The 13,815-nt window shown below is 53.6% G+C and overlaps 1 protein-coding gene across 1 annotated transcript; it reads right to left on the bottom strand.

The window, feature by feature from the left end:
• Positions 1-356: 356 nt before the first annotated feature.
• On the bottom strand, positions 357-13,547 carry LOC116956800 (carboxypeptidase B-like). The gene is made up of 5 exons (XM_032978641.2): positions 13,139-13,547; positions 8,753-8,843; positions 6,280-6,497; positions 5,203-5,287; positions 357-2,680 (listed from the first exon to the last, which is right to left on the bottom strand). The coding sequence occupies exons 1-5, from the start codon at positions 13,196-13,198 to the stop codon at positions 2,493-2,495; spliced, it is 642 nt and encodes a 213-aa protein (XP_032834532.1). The 5' UTR covers positions 13,199-13,547; the 3' UTR covers positions 357-2,492.
• Between the last annotated feature and the right edge of the window lie 268 nt (positions 13,548-13,815).

Here is a 13,815-nt window from a genome sequence, read left to right as displayed (position 1 = left end):
CTGGGTAGGTGATGGGCAGGAGCTGGGTAGGTGATGGGCAGGAGCTGGGTAGGTGATGGTTAGGTGATGGGTAGGTGATGGGTAGGTGATGGGTAGGTGATGGGCAGGAGCTGGGTAGGTGATGGGCAGGAGCTGGGTAGGTGATGGGCAGGAGCTGGGTAGGTGATGGTTAGGTGATGGGTAGGTGATGGGCAGGAGCTGGGTAGGTGATGGGTAGGTGATGGGCAGGAGCTGGGTAGGTGATGGGTAGGTGATGGGCAGGTGGTGGTGCTGATGCTGATGGTGCTGATGGTGATGGTGCTGCTCATGCTGATGGTACTCATGCTGATGGTACTTCTCATGGAGATGTTGCTGCAACGTTTTGTTTATTTCGCGAGCAAGGAGAGAGGAGAGAGAGAAAATCGACCCGGCACGACACGAAGCGGAGAGACAACCTGGTCGCAGCGGTGGCCATTAACAACAATAACAACTGGACACGTGTCCCGTGTCAACAACAACAACAACTGGACACGTGGTCCGTGTCAACAACAACAACTTGGCACGTGTCCCGTGTCAACAACAACAACAACTTGGCACGTGTCCCGTGTCAACAACAACAACAACAACTTGGCACGTGGTCCGTGTCAATAATAACAACTGAGCGCGTGTCCCGTGTCAACAACAGCTGCTACTGTAATCGTCGCTGCTGTAGCTACAGCTGCTGCTGGTGTTACTGCTGTAGCTACAGCTGCTACTGGTGTTATTTCTGCAGCTACAGCTGCTGCTGGTGTTACTGCTGCAGCTACAGCTGCTGCTGGTGTTACTGCTGCAGCTACAGCCGCTGCTGGTGTTACTGCTGCAGCTACAGCTGCTGCTGGTGTTACTGCTGTAGCTACAGCTGCTGCTGGTGTTACTGCTGCAGCTACAGCCGCTGCTGGTGTTACTGCTGCAGCTACAGCTGCTGCTGGTGTTACTGCTGTAGCTACAGCCGCTGCTGGTGTTACTGCTGCAGCTACAGCCGCTGCTGGTGTTACTGCTGCAGCTACAGCTGCTGCTGGTGTTACTGCTGCAGCTACAACCGCTGCTGGTGTTACTGCTGCAGCTACAGCTGCTGCTGCTGGTGTTACTGCTGTAGCTTCAGCTGCTGCTGGTGTTACTGCTGTAGCTACAGCTGCTGCTGCTGCTGGTGTTACTGCTGCAGCTACAGCTGATGCTGCTGATACTTCCAGTACTGCTCCTACAGCAGCTGCTTCTGCCGCTTATTGGAGTACAGCAGTGACGTCCATGGTGGTGAAAGTGGTGGTGGAGTTGGTGGAGGTGATGGAGGTGGTGGAAGTGGTGGAGGTGGTGGAGGTGGTGGTGAAAGTGGTGGTGGTGATGGGAGGTGGTGGTGGTGAAAGTGGTGAAAGTGGTGGTGATGGGAGGTGGTGGTGAATATGGTGGTGGTGATGGAGGTGGTGGTGAAAATGGTGGTGGAGGTGGTGGTGAATGTAGTGGAGGTGATGGAGGTGGTGGTGAAAGTGGAGGTGATGGAGGTGGTTGTGAAAATGGTGGTGGAGGTGATGGAGGTGGTGGTGGCCTTGGTGGTGGTGGCCTTGGCGGAGATGGTGTATGTGGTGGTGGTGGTTGAGATGGCTCTGTCAGTTGCGGTGGTGTTTGACTTGCTGGTTGTGGCTGCCGGCAACACAATCCTCTCGTCACCCGACGTCGCCCACTCTGCCTTCGTCAAAACAACGGGCGGCGACTCTCATTGCCCCTTTCCCCACCCCTCCTCCCGGCCCAATGGCTGGCTGGCTGGTTGGTTAGCCGGCTGGCCGGCCAGCCGACTGGCCAATCGATTGGTTGGTTGGCTGGCTGGCGGGCCGACTTGCTGGTCGGCCGGTTGGCCGACCGGCGGGCTGACTGGCTGACTGACTGACCGACTGGCTGACTGGCTGACCGGCTGGCTGGTTGACTGCCCAGCTGACTGGCTGGCTGGCTGACCGGCTGGCTGGCCGACTGCCCGGCCAGCTGGCTGGCTGGCTGGCTGACCGACTGGCTGACTGACTGACCGACTGGCTGACTGGCTGACTGGCTGACTGACTGGCTGACTGGCTGACCGGCTGGCTGACTGGCTGACTGGCTGACCGGCTGGCTGGTTGGCCGCCCAGCCGGCTGGCTGGCTGGCTGACTGGCTGGCTGGCCGACTGCCCGGCCAGCTGGCTGGCTGGCTGGCTGACCGGCTGGCTGGCCGACTGCCCGGCCAGCTGGCTGGCTGGCTGGCTGACCGGCTGGCTGGTTGGCCACCCAGCTGGCTGGCTGGCTGGCTGACCGGCTGGCTGGCCGACTGCCCGGCCAGCTGGCTGGCTGGCTGGCTGACCGGCTGGCTGGCCGACTGCCCGGCCAGCTGGCTGGCTGGCTGACCGGCTGGCTGGCCGACTGCCCGGCCAGCTGGCTGGCTGGCTGGCTGGCTGACCGGCTGGCTGGCTGTATGGCTGGCCGGCTGACTTTTTCCGGCCAGCCGCCCGGCCTGCTCAGTAGGGATGGTCGAGCACGTGCTGGGCGATGACCTCGTAGGCCAGCATGGTCTCCTCGCACGTGGGCCGGATCTGGCTCTCGGGCAGCAGGAAGCCGTAGCGGCCGGTGTCACGCAGCTCGAAGGTCAGCGAGTAGCGGATGCCCTGGTCGTAGGCCCAGTCAAACGAACCGCCCGACGCGATGTCTGTGGTGGGGGGGGGGGGGGGGGTGGAATGGGGGGCGAGGGAGGGGAGGCATGAGAGGGGGTTGGTGCATCGGCCAGTAGTCATCTCAGTCGGTCAACCCAAGGCACCTGCTGGGCCTATCCCGCGACCTCCTGTACCTAGCCTGGCACGGTTGGAGCGTAGGTGGTGCATCTGTAGTGACATCGGGTGACGTCTGAGAGGGCCATGGCACTCTGGTTGACCCCGGCAGACACGTGATCCGGAGTGCCTACAGAGAGGCCCCCAGGTGGGGCGGGGGGGCGGGGGGGGGCTAGTGGGTGATCACGTGTCTGGGGAGAGCTCTCGAGAAGGATCGAGAGGGAACGAGAATCCCTTGAGGGATATAAGCTGAAAGTTCAACATCTACAAGCTGGAAGCTCAACATCTCTACAAGCTGGAAGCTCAACGTCTAGAATCTGGAAACTCAACATCTACAAGCTGGAAGCTCAACATCTACAAGCTAGAAGCTCAACACCTACAAGCTGGAAGCTCAACACCTACAAGCTGTAAGCTCAACATCTACAAGCTGGAAGCTCAACATCTACAAGCTAGAAGCTCAACACCTACAAGCTGGAAGCTCAACACCTACAAGCTGTAAGCTCAACATCTACAAGCTGGAAGCTCAACACCTACAAGCTGGAAGCTCAACACCTACAAGCTGGAAGCTCAACACCTACAAGCTGGAAGCTCAACACCTACAAGCTGGAAACTCAACACCTACAAGCTGGAAGCTCAACACCTACAAGCTGGAAGCTCAACACCTACAAGCTGGAAGCTCAACACCTACAAGCTGGAAACTCAACACCTACAAGCTGGAAGCTCAACACCTACAAGCTGGAAGCTCAACACCTACAAGCTGGAAGCTCAACATCTACAAGCTGGAAGCTCAACGTCTAGAATCTGGAAGCTCAACATCTACAAGCTGGAAGCTCAACATCTACAAGCTGGAAGTTCAACATCTACAAGCGGGAAGCTCAACATTTACAAGCTGGAAGCTCAACACCTACAAGCTGGAAGCTCAACATCTACAAGCTGGAAACTCAACATCTACAAGCTGGAAATTCAACATCTACAAGCTGGAAACTCAACATCTACAAGCTGGAAGCTCAACGTCTACAAGCTGGAAGCTCAACATCTACAAGCTGGAAGCTCAACATCTACAAGCTGGAAGCTCAACATCTACAAGCTGGAAGCTCAACATCTCTACAAGCTGGAAGCTCAACATCTACAAGCTGGAAGCTCAACATCTACAAGCTGGAAGCTCAACACCTACAAGCAGGAAGTTCAACATCTACAAGCAGAAAGCTCAACACCTACAAGCTGGAAGCTCAACATCTACAAGCTGGAAGCTCAACGTCTACAATCTGGAAGCTCAACATCTACAAGCTGGAAGTTCAACACCTACAAGCTGGAAGTTCAACATCTACAAGCAGGAAGCTCAACATCTACAAGCTGGAAGCTCAACATCTACAAGCTGGAAGCTCAACATCTACAAACTGGAAGCTCAACATCTACAAGCTGGAAGCTCAACGTCTACAAGCTGGAAGCTCAACACCTACAAGCTGGAAGCTCAACATCTACAAGCTGGAAGCTCAACATCTACAAGCTGGAAGCTCAACATCTACAAGCTGGAAGCTCAACGTCTACAAGCTGGAAGCTCAACACCTACAAGCTGGAAGCTCAACATCTACAAGCTGGAAGCTCAACATCTACAAGCTGGAAGCTCAACATCTACAAGCTGGAAGCTCAACATCTATAAGCTGGAAGCTCAACATCTACAAGCTGGAAGCTCAACGTCTACAAGCTGGAAGCTCAACACCTACAAGCTGGAAGCTCAACATCTACAAGCTGGAAGCTCAACATCTACAAGCTGGAAGCTCAACATCTACAAGCTGGAAGCTCAACATCTACAAGCTAGAAGCTCAACATCTACACGCTAGAAGCTCAACATCTACAATCTGGAAGTTCAACATCTACAAGCTAGAAGCTCAACATCTACAAACTGGAAGCTCAACATCTACAAGCTGGAAGCTCAACACCTACAAGCAAGAAGCTCAACATCTACAAGCTGGAAGCTCTACATCTCAGGCTGAGGCACAACCACGTGATCGGAGACCCGAGTGAGGGTCCGACCCTTCGTAGCTGTAACTCCTCGGTATAGAGTAGTTAGCTAGGTGGTCGGGCCCTCATTCGTGTTACAAATCAACGTGTTGCCTCTAGAAGGAACAACGTGTGCGACTCAGTCGGACTCGCTGCACATCTGCCAGTCATCTCAGTCAGTCGACCCCATGGCCACTGCTGGGTCTGTCCCGTGACCTCCTGATGCCAGCAAGAGCCTTCGACACTTCACGTGGCCTCAACGTGCACCCAGCCTGGCACGGGCACCGTGGTCATGTCACCGCCGCTTGGTGGCGAGTGGCGACTTGTTGTTGGTGGTGCGTGTGTGGTGTGTGCATGCGGCAGAGCGTGTGGTGAGCGTGTGGTGAGTGTGTGGTGAGCTCACAGATGGTGGTTGAAGCAGGCCCGTAGCGGTACTGCGTGCCGTAGGCACTGGACAGGGCCGTGGTAGCGCGCTTAGCCAGCGCACTCTGTAACGGCACAACAACAACAACATCGCATCAACAACACAACATCAACAACACACGCACATATCTTCAACCCATCAACAGCAACATCTCGTCATCAACAACACAACAACATATCGTCATCCCATCAACAACACATCAATAACATCAACACCACCATCACCATCAAGAACAACATCATTAGTATCAATATCATTATCATCATCAGTATCAACATGATCATCATCAACATCAGTATCAATATCATCAGTATTAACATGATCATCATCAACATCAGTATCATCATCAACAACATAATCATCAACATCATTATCAACATCAACACCACCACCATCAACAACATCATCATCAGTATCATCACCATCAACAACATCATCAACATCATCATCAGTATCATCAGTATCATCAGTATCATCAACAACAACATAATCATCAACACCACCAACACCACCAACAACAAGTCGCCATTCGCCACTAAGTGGCGGTGACGTCACCACGGTGCCCGTGCCAGGCTGGATGCACCTTGAGGCCCCTACGTGAAGTGTCGAAGGCCTCGCTGTTAGGAGGAGGTCACGGGACAGACCCAGCAGGTGCCATGGGTTGACTGCTGTGCCAGGCTAGGTGCAGGAGGTCACGGGACAGACCCAGCAGGTGCCATGGGTTGACTGCTGTGCCAGGCTAGGTGCAGGAGCTCACGGGGCAGACCCAGCAGGTGCCATGGATTGACTGCTGTGCCAGGCTAGGTGCAGGAGGTCACGGGGCAGACCCAGCAGGTGCCATGAGGTTGACCGAGATGACCGTCCGATGCGGCACCTGTGCACCCTAATGTACCAGGCTAGGTGCAGGTCACGTGACAGATGCAGCAGGTGCCATGAGGTTGACCGAGATCACCATCCGATGCACCGCCTGTGCCCCCTGCTTGTGCCAACTTGGCACGTCAACACCACCACCACCACCAAACACCACCACTACGACCAGCAAACACAATCAATTACCAACTCGTCGTTGTGCTCGCTCTGCTGGTAGGAGCCCGCGTAGGGCAGCAGCAGCAGCTGCGAGTACGCGTGCATCGAGATGTAGGCGCTGATGGAGGAGGAGGTGGAGGAGGAGGAACGCCCTCGCAGGAAGGCCGCCACTGCCTTCACCTCGGGCTCCGACTCGGCCGAAGAGCCACAGAAGGTCTCGTCGCACGGGTTGGGTGACGCTCCCGCCACTGGAGGGGGTGGGGGGGGTCAAGGGGGGTCAAGCGGGGTCAAGGGGGGTCAAGGGGGTCAAGGGGGGAGAACGAGAAACTCCACGTGCGCACGCGAACTTCCACGGTGGAGTTCACAGAATCACGATCGAAGTGGAGTCTGCGTCTTTCTCTCTCATCATCATCACGGTGGCTAGGAGATGTTGACTACCTCGCCTGGTCTACAGGAGGTCGTGGGTTCGATCCCGACTCTGTCGACGCCTGCTGCTGCTGCTGTAGATTTGGAGTCTGCGTCTTTCTCTCTCATCATCATCACGGTGGCTAGGAGATGTTGACTACCTCGCCTGGTCTACAGGAGGTCCTGGGTTCGATCCAGACCCTGACACCTGCTGTATAATTGGAGTCTGCGTCTTTCTCTCTCATCATCATCACGGTGGCTATGAGATGTTGACTACCTCGCCTGGTATACAGGAGGTCGTGGGTTCGATCCCGACTCTGTCGACGCCTGCTGCTGCTGCTGTGATATTTGGAGTCTGCGTCTCTCTCTCATCATCATCATCACGGTGGCTAGGAGATGTTGACTACCTCGCCTGGTATACAGGAGGTCCTGGGTTCGATCCAGACCCTGACACCTGCTGTATAATTGGAGTCTGCGTCTTTCTCTCTCATTAACATCATCACGGTGGCTAGGAGATGTTGACTACCTCGCCTGGTCTACAGGAGGTCGTGGGTTCGATCCCGACTCTGTCGACGCCTGCTGCTGCTGCTGTAGATTTGGAGTCTGCGTCTTTCTCTCTCATCATCATCACGGTGGCTAGGAGATGTTGACTACCTCGCCTGGTCTACAGGAGGTCCTGGGTTCGATCCAGACCCTGACACCTGCTGTATAATTGGAGTCTGCGTCTTTCTCTCTCATTAACATCATCACGGTGGCTAGGAGATGTTGACTACCTCGCCTGGTCTACAGGAGGTCGTGGGGTCGATCCCGACTCTGTCGACGCCTGCTGCTGCTGTAGATTTGGAGTCTGCGTCTCTCTCTCATCATCATCACGGTGGCTAGGAGATGTTGACTACCTCGCCTCGTTTACAGGAGGTCGTGGGTTCGATCCCGACTCTATCGACGCTTGCTGCTGTATATTTGGAGTCTGCGTGTCTCTCTCTCTCTCATCATCATCACGGTGGCTATGAGATGTTGACTACCTCGCCTCGTTTACAGGAGGTCGTGGGTTCGATCCCGACTCTGTCGACGCCTGCTGCTGCTGCTGCTGTGATATTTGGAGTCTGCGTCTCTCTCTCTCTGTGTGTCTCTCCACGCGGTCGCGTGGATTTTTCTCTCTGGGTCTCCCGGGTTTCCCCCTCCACGTTGAGAATCGAGGTCACCGGCGGCGTTCCGGAGGCATTTGGCTACTGCTACACATTTCCACGCGATGAAGAAGGGCCAAGTTCGTTGAGCCATCGTTTGTGATGGCCACGTGGCAACTGAAAACGAACAGCGCAGCTCTCTGCGGCCTTACCTGGCAAAAAGAAAATTTAGCGAGCACTGCGAGGAGCGGTGGTGCAGCGGTTAGCGCTACGCTGCGAACCCGGGCAGCCCCGGTTCGACTCCCGCTCACGGCCAACGCCCGGTGACGATTATCTGAACTCGTCCTGTGCCTCCCCTAGGTCGACTCGGCCTCAAATGAGTAGCTGGCGTAGCGGTGGTGTAGTAGTAAACGTCGCCACTGGGGAGACAAAGGCGGCCGGGTGTGGTGCTGCTGGCCACCCACCCCCCTCGTGTGCCACAGTGCCGGTAGCCTTCATAGGTGCTGCTCGCTAACAGCACTTGCCCTGACAGTCCGTTAGAGCTACACGGGGGACCTTTGTCTTTGGTGCATCTGCCACTCATCTCAGTCGGTCAAGCTCATGGCACCTGCTGGGTCTGCCCCGTGACCTCCTGCACCTAGCCTGGCACAGTAGGGGGCACAGGTGGTGCATCAGCCAGTAGTCATCTCAGTCAGCCAACCTCATGGCACCTGCTGGGTCTGTCCCCGTGACCTCCTGCCAGCAGCGAGAGCCTTCGACACTTCACGTGGGGGCCTCAAAGTGCACCTAGCCTGGCACGGGCGTCAGAGTGGTGACGTCGCCGCCACTTAGCGGCGATTGTTGTATGCGGTTGTTGTTGTTGTGGTTGTTGTTGTAGTTGTTGTTGTGGTTGTTGTTGTAGTTGTTGTTGTTTGTTGTTGTGGTTGTTGTGGTTGTTGTTGTGGTTGTTGTAGTTGTTGTTGTGTATTCCGTACGGCACCAGTTGGAGTCCCAGTTGCGGTTGGGGTCGGTGCCGATGCAGGTGCTCCCAGGGTTGGGAGATCTCGTCTTACGCCACATGCGGTCCTAGAGAGACACACGGAGACACACAGAGACATACAGAGACACACAGAGACATACAGAGACATACAGAGATACACAGAGACACACGGAGACATACAGAGACATACAGAGACATACAGAGACACACAGAGACATACGTCTTACGCCACGTGCGGTCCTAGAGAGACACACAGAGACACACAGAGACATACAGAGACATACAGAGACACACAGAGACACACAGACATACAGAGACACACAGAGACATACAGAGACATACAGAGACACACAGAGACACTCAGACATACAGAGACACACAGAGACATACAGAGACATACAGAGACACACAGAGACATACAGAGACACACAGAGACACACAGACATACAGAGACACACAGAGACATACAGAGACATACAGAGACACACAGAGACATACAGAGACACACAGAGACATACATCTTACGCCACGTGCGGTCCTAGAGAGACACACAGAGACACACAGAGACACACAGAGACATACAGAGACATACAGAGACACACAGAGACACACGTCTTACGCCACGTGCGGTCCTAGAGAGACATACAGAGACACACAGAGACACACGGAGACACACAGAGACATACAGAGACATACAGAGACACACAGAGACATACAGAGACACACAGAGACATACAGAGACATACAGAGACATACAGAGACACACGGAGACACACAGAGACATACAGAGACATACAGAGACACACGGAGACACACAGAGACATACAGAGACATACAGAGACACACAGAGACACACGGAGACACACAGAGACATACAGAGACATACAGAGACACACAGAGACATACAGAGACACACAGAGATACACAGACATACAGAGACATACAGAGACACAGGGAGACACACAGAGACACACGTCTTACGCCACGTGCGGTCCTAAAGAGACACACGGAGACAGACAGAGACACACAGAAATACATGGAGACACACGGAGACACACAGAGACATACAGAGACACACAGAGACACACAGAGACATACAGAGACATACAGAGACACACGTCTTACGCCACGTGCGGTCCTAGAGAGACACACAGAGACACACAGAGACACACGGAGACACACAGAGACATACAGAGACACACAGAGACATACAGAGACACACAGAGACACACAGAGACACACAGAGACACACGGAGACACACAGAGACACACGGAGACACACAGAGACATACAGAGACATACAGAGACACACAGAGACATACAGAGACACACAGAAACACACGTCTTACGCCACGTGCGGTCCTAGAGAGACACACAGAGACACACAGAGACACACAGAGACACAGAGACATACAGAGACATACAGAGACACATGGAGACACCCAGAGACACACAGAGATACACAGACATACAGAGACATACAGAGACACACAGAGACACATGGAGACACCCAGAGACACACAGAGATACACAGACATACAGAGACATACAGAGACACAGGGAGACACACAGAGACACACGTCTTACGCCACGTGCGGTCCTAAAGAGACACACGGAGACAGACAGAGACACACAGAAATACATTGAGACACACGGAGACACACAGAGACATACAGAGACACAGAGACATACAGAGACACAGAGACATAGAGAGACATACAGAGACACAGAGACATACAGAGACACAGGGAGACACAGAGACATACGGAGACACACAGAGACATACGGAGTCACACAGAGACACACAGAGACACACAGACACACAGAGACATACAAAGACACACGGAGACATACAGAGACACACAGAGACACACGGAGACACATGGAGACACACAGAGACACACGTCTTACGCCACATGCGGTCCTAGAAAGACACACGGAGACACACAGAGACACACTGAGACACACAGAGACACACGGAGATATACAGAGACACACAGATACACACAGACACCCACAGAGACACACAGAGACACAAAGACACACATAGACACACAGAGACACACAGAGACACAGAGAGCTACAGGGAGGCACACAGAGTTACACAGAGACACACAGACACACACAGAAACACACGGAGACACACGGAGACACACGGAGACACACAGACACATACGGAGTCACACGGAGACACACAGAGACACACGTCTTACGCCACATGCGGTCCTAGAGAGACACACAGAGACACACAGAGACATACAGAGACACACGAAGACACACAGAGACATACAGAGACACACAGAGACATACAGAGACACACGGAGACACACAGAGACATACAGAGACATAGAGAGAGACACAGAGACACACGTCTTACGCCACATGCGGTCCTAGAGAGACACACAGAGACACACGGAGACACACAGAGACACACAGAGACATACAGAGACATACGGAGACACACAGAGACATACGGAGTCACACAGAGACACACAGAGACATACAGAGACACACGTCTTACGCCACATGCGGTCCTAGAGACACACAGAGACACACGGAGACACACAGAGACATACAGACATACAGAGACATACAGAGACACACAGAGACACACGGAGTCACACAGAGACCCACAGAAACACACAGAGACACACGGAGACACACAGAGACATACAGAGACACACGTCTTATGCCACATGCGGTCCTAGAGAGACACACAGAGACACACAAAGACACACAGAGACAGACAGAGACACACTGAGACACAGAGACATACAGAGACACACGGAGACACACAGAGACATACGGAGTCACACAGAGACCCACAGAGACACACAGAGACATAGAGAGATACAGGGAGGCACACAGAGTTACACAGAGACACACAGAGACACACAGTAACACACGGAGACACACGGAGTCACACAGAGACCCACAGAGACACACAGAGACGCATCGAGTCACACAGAGACCCACAGACTCACAAAGAGACACGGGGAGGCACACAGTCACACAGAGACACACAGAGTCACACAGAGACCCACAGAAACACAGAGTCACACAGAGACACACACAGTTACACAGAGACACACAGACTCACCCAGAGTCACGCAGAAACACACAGATACACACAGAGACACACAGAGACCCACAGAGACACACAGAGACACACAACAACACACAGAGACACACAGAATCACACAGAGACGCACAGAGTCACATAGATACACATAGTCACACGGAGACACAGAGTCATACAGAGACACACATAGACACACAGTAACACACAGAGACACACAGAGTCACACACAGACACAGAGTCACACAGAGACCCACAGTAACACAGAGTCACACAGAGACACACACAGTCACACAGAGACACACAGACTCACAAAGAGACACAGGGAGGCACACAGTCACACAGAGACACACAGAGAACCACAGAGACACACAGAGACACACAGCAACACACGGAGACACAGAGTCACACAGAGACACACAGAATCACATATACACACAGAGTCACACGGAGACACACAGAGTCACACGGATACACACAGAGACACACATAGACACACAGAGTCACACACAGACACACAGAGTCACACAGAGACCCACAGTAACACAGAGTCACACAGAGACACACACAGTCACACAGAGACACACAGACTCACAAAGAGACACAGGGAGGCAAACAGTCACACAGAGACACACAGAGAACCACAGAGACACACAGAGACACACAGAGTCACACGGAGACACACAGAGTCACACAGAGACACACAGACTCATCCAGAGTCACGCAGAGACCTACAGACACACATATGCACACAGACACGCACAGACTCACACAGAGACACACGTGGCACGTGTGTGTGCGTGGTATGTGTGGTTGTGTGGTGTGTGTGCATGGTGTGTGTATGCTCTGTGTGTATGTATGCTGTGTGTATGCTGTGTGTGTATGCTGTGTGTATGCTGTGTGTATGCTGTTTGTGTGTGTATGCTGTGTATATGATGGGTGTGTATGCTGTGTGTGTATGATGTGTGTATGCTGTTTGTGTGTGTATGCTTTGTGTATGCTGTGTGTGTGTATGCTGTGTGTGTGTCTGTGTATGATGTGTGTATGCTGTGTGTATGCTGTGTGTGTATATGCTGTGTGTGTGTGCTGTGTGTGTATGGTGTGTGTATGCTGTGTGTGTATGCTGTGTGTGTCTATGATGTGTGTGTATGCTGTGTGTATGCTGTTTGTGTGTGTGTGTGCTGTGTGTGTATGCTGTGTGTGTCTATGATGTGTGTATGCTGTGTGTGTATGCTGTGCGTGTATGCTGTGTGTGTGTATGCTGTGTGTATGCTGTGTGTATGCTGTGCGTGTGAGTCTCACTTTGCTCCACGTGTACGCGTATCCGTCGACGTTGATGACGGGCACCACGAACACGTCCATCTCGTCCACAAGCCGCCTCAGCGTCTCGCTGGTGCCTTCAACCAGCTGTCAACCACCACCAGGCACACCCACAGTCGCCACCACCACCACCACCACCACCACGCACACAGTCACCACCACCACCACCACGCACACAGTCACCACCACCACGCACACCCACAGTCACCACCACCAGGCACACAGTCACCACCACCACCACCAGGCACACCCACAGTCACCACCACCACCACCACCACGCACACCCAAAGTCACCACCACCATCGCAACCACCGCCAACACCACCACCATCACCACCATCATAGCCACCAATCATTACCACCACCACATCATTCAAACTCAGCCCACTGAGTCGGTCATAGCAAAGCCAAAGCCAATCGGACATCAATCAAACTCAGCCCGCTGAGTGGACGATAGCAAAGCCACAGCCAATCAGGCATCAACAAACTCAGCCCGCTGATTGGATGATAGCAGATCCACAGCCAATCAACATCAATCAAACTCAGCCCGCTGAGTGGACGATAGCAAAGTCACAGCCAATCAGACATCAACAAACTCAGCCCGCTGATTGGATGATAGCAGATCCACAGCCAATCAACATCAATCAAACTCAGCCCACT

The sequence above is a fragment of the Petromyzon marinus genome, unplaced genomic scaffold (assembly GCF_048934315.1).
Source record: "Petromyzon marinus isolate PM22_M1 ecotype Great Lakes invasive population unplaced genomic scaffold, UKy_Petmar_22M1.pri1.0 PM_Scaffold_17, whole genome shotgun sequence".
NCBI classification, from domain to species: domain Eukaryota; kingdom Metazoa; phylum Chordata; class Hyperoartia; order Petromyzontiformes; family Petromyzontidae; genus Petromyzon; species Petromyzon marinus.
The sequence above is the reverse complement of the archived record's forward strand: the minus strand, read 5'-3'. Positions and strand labels throughout refer to the sequence as shown.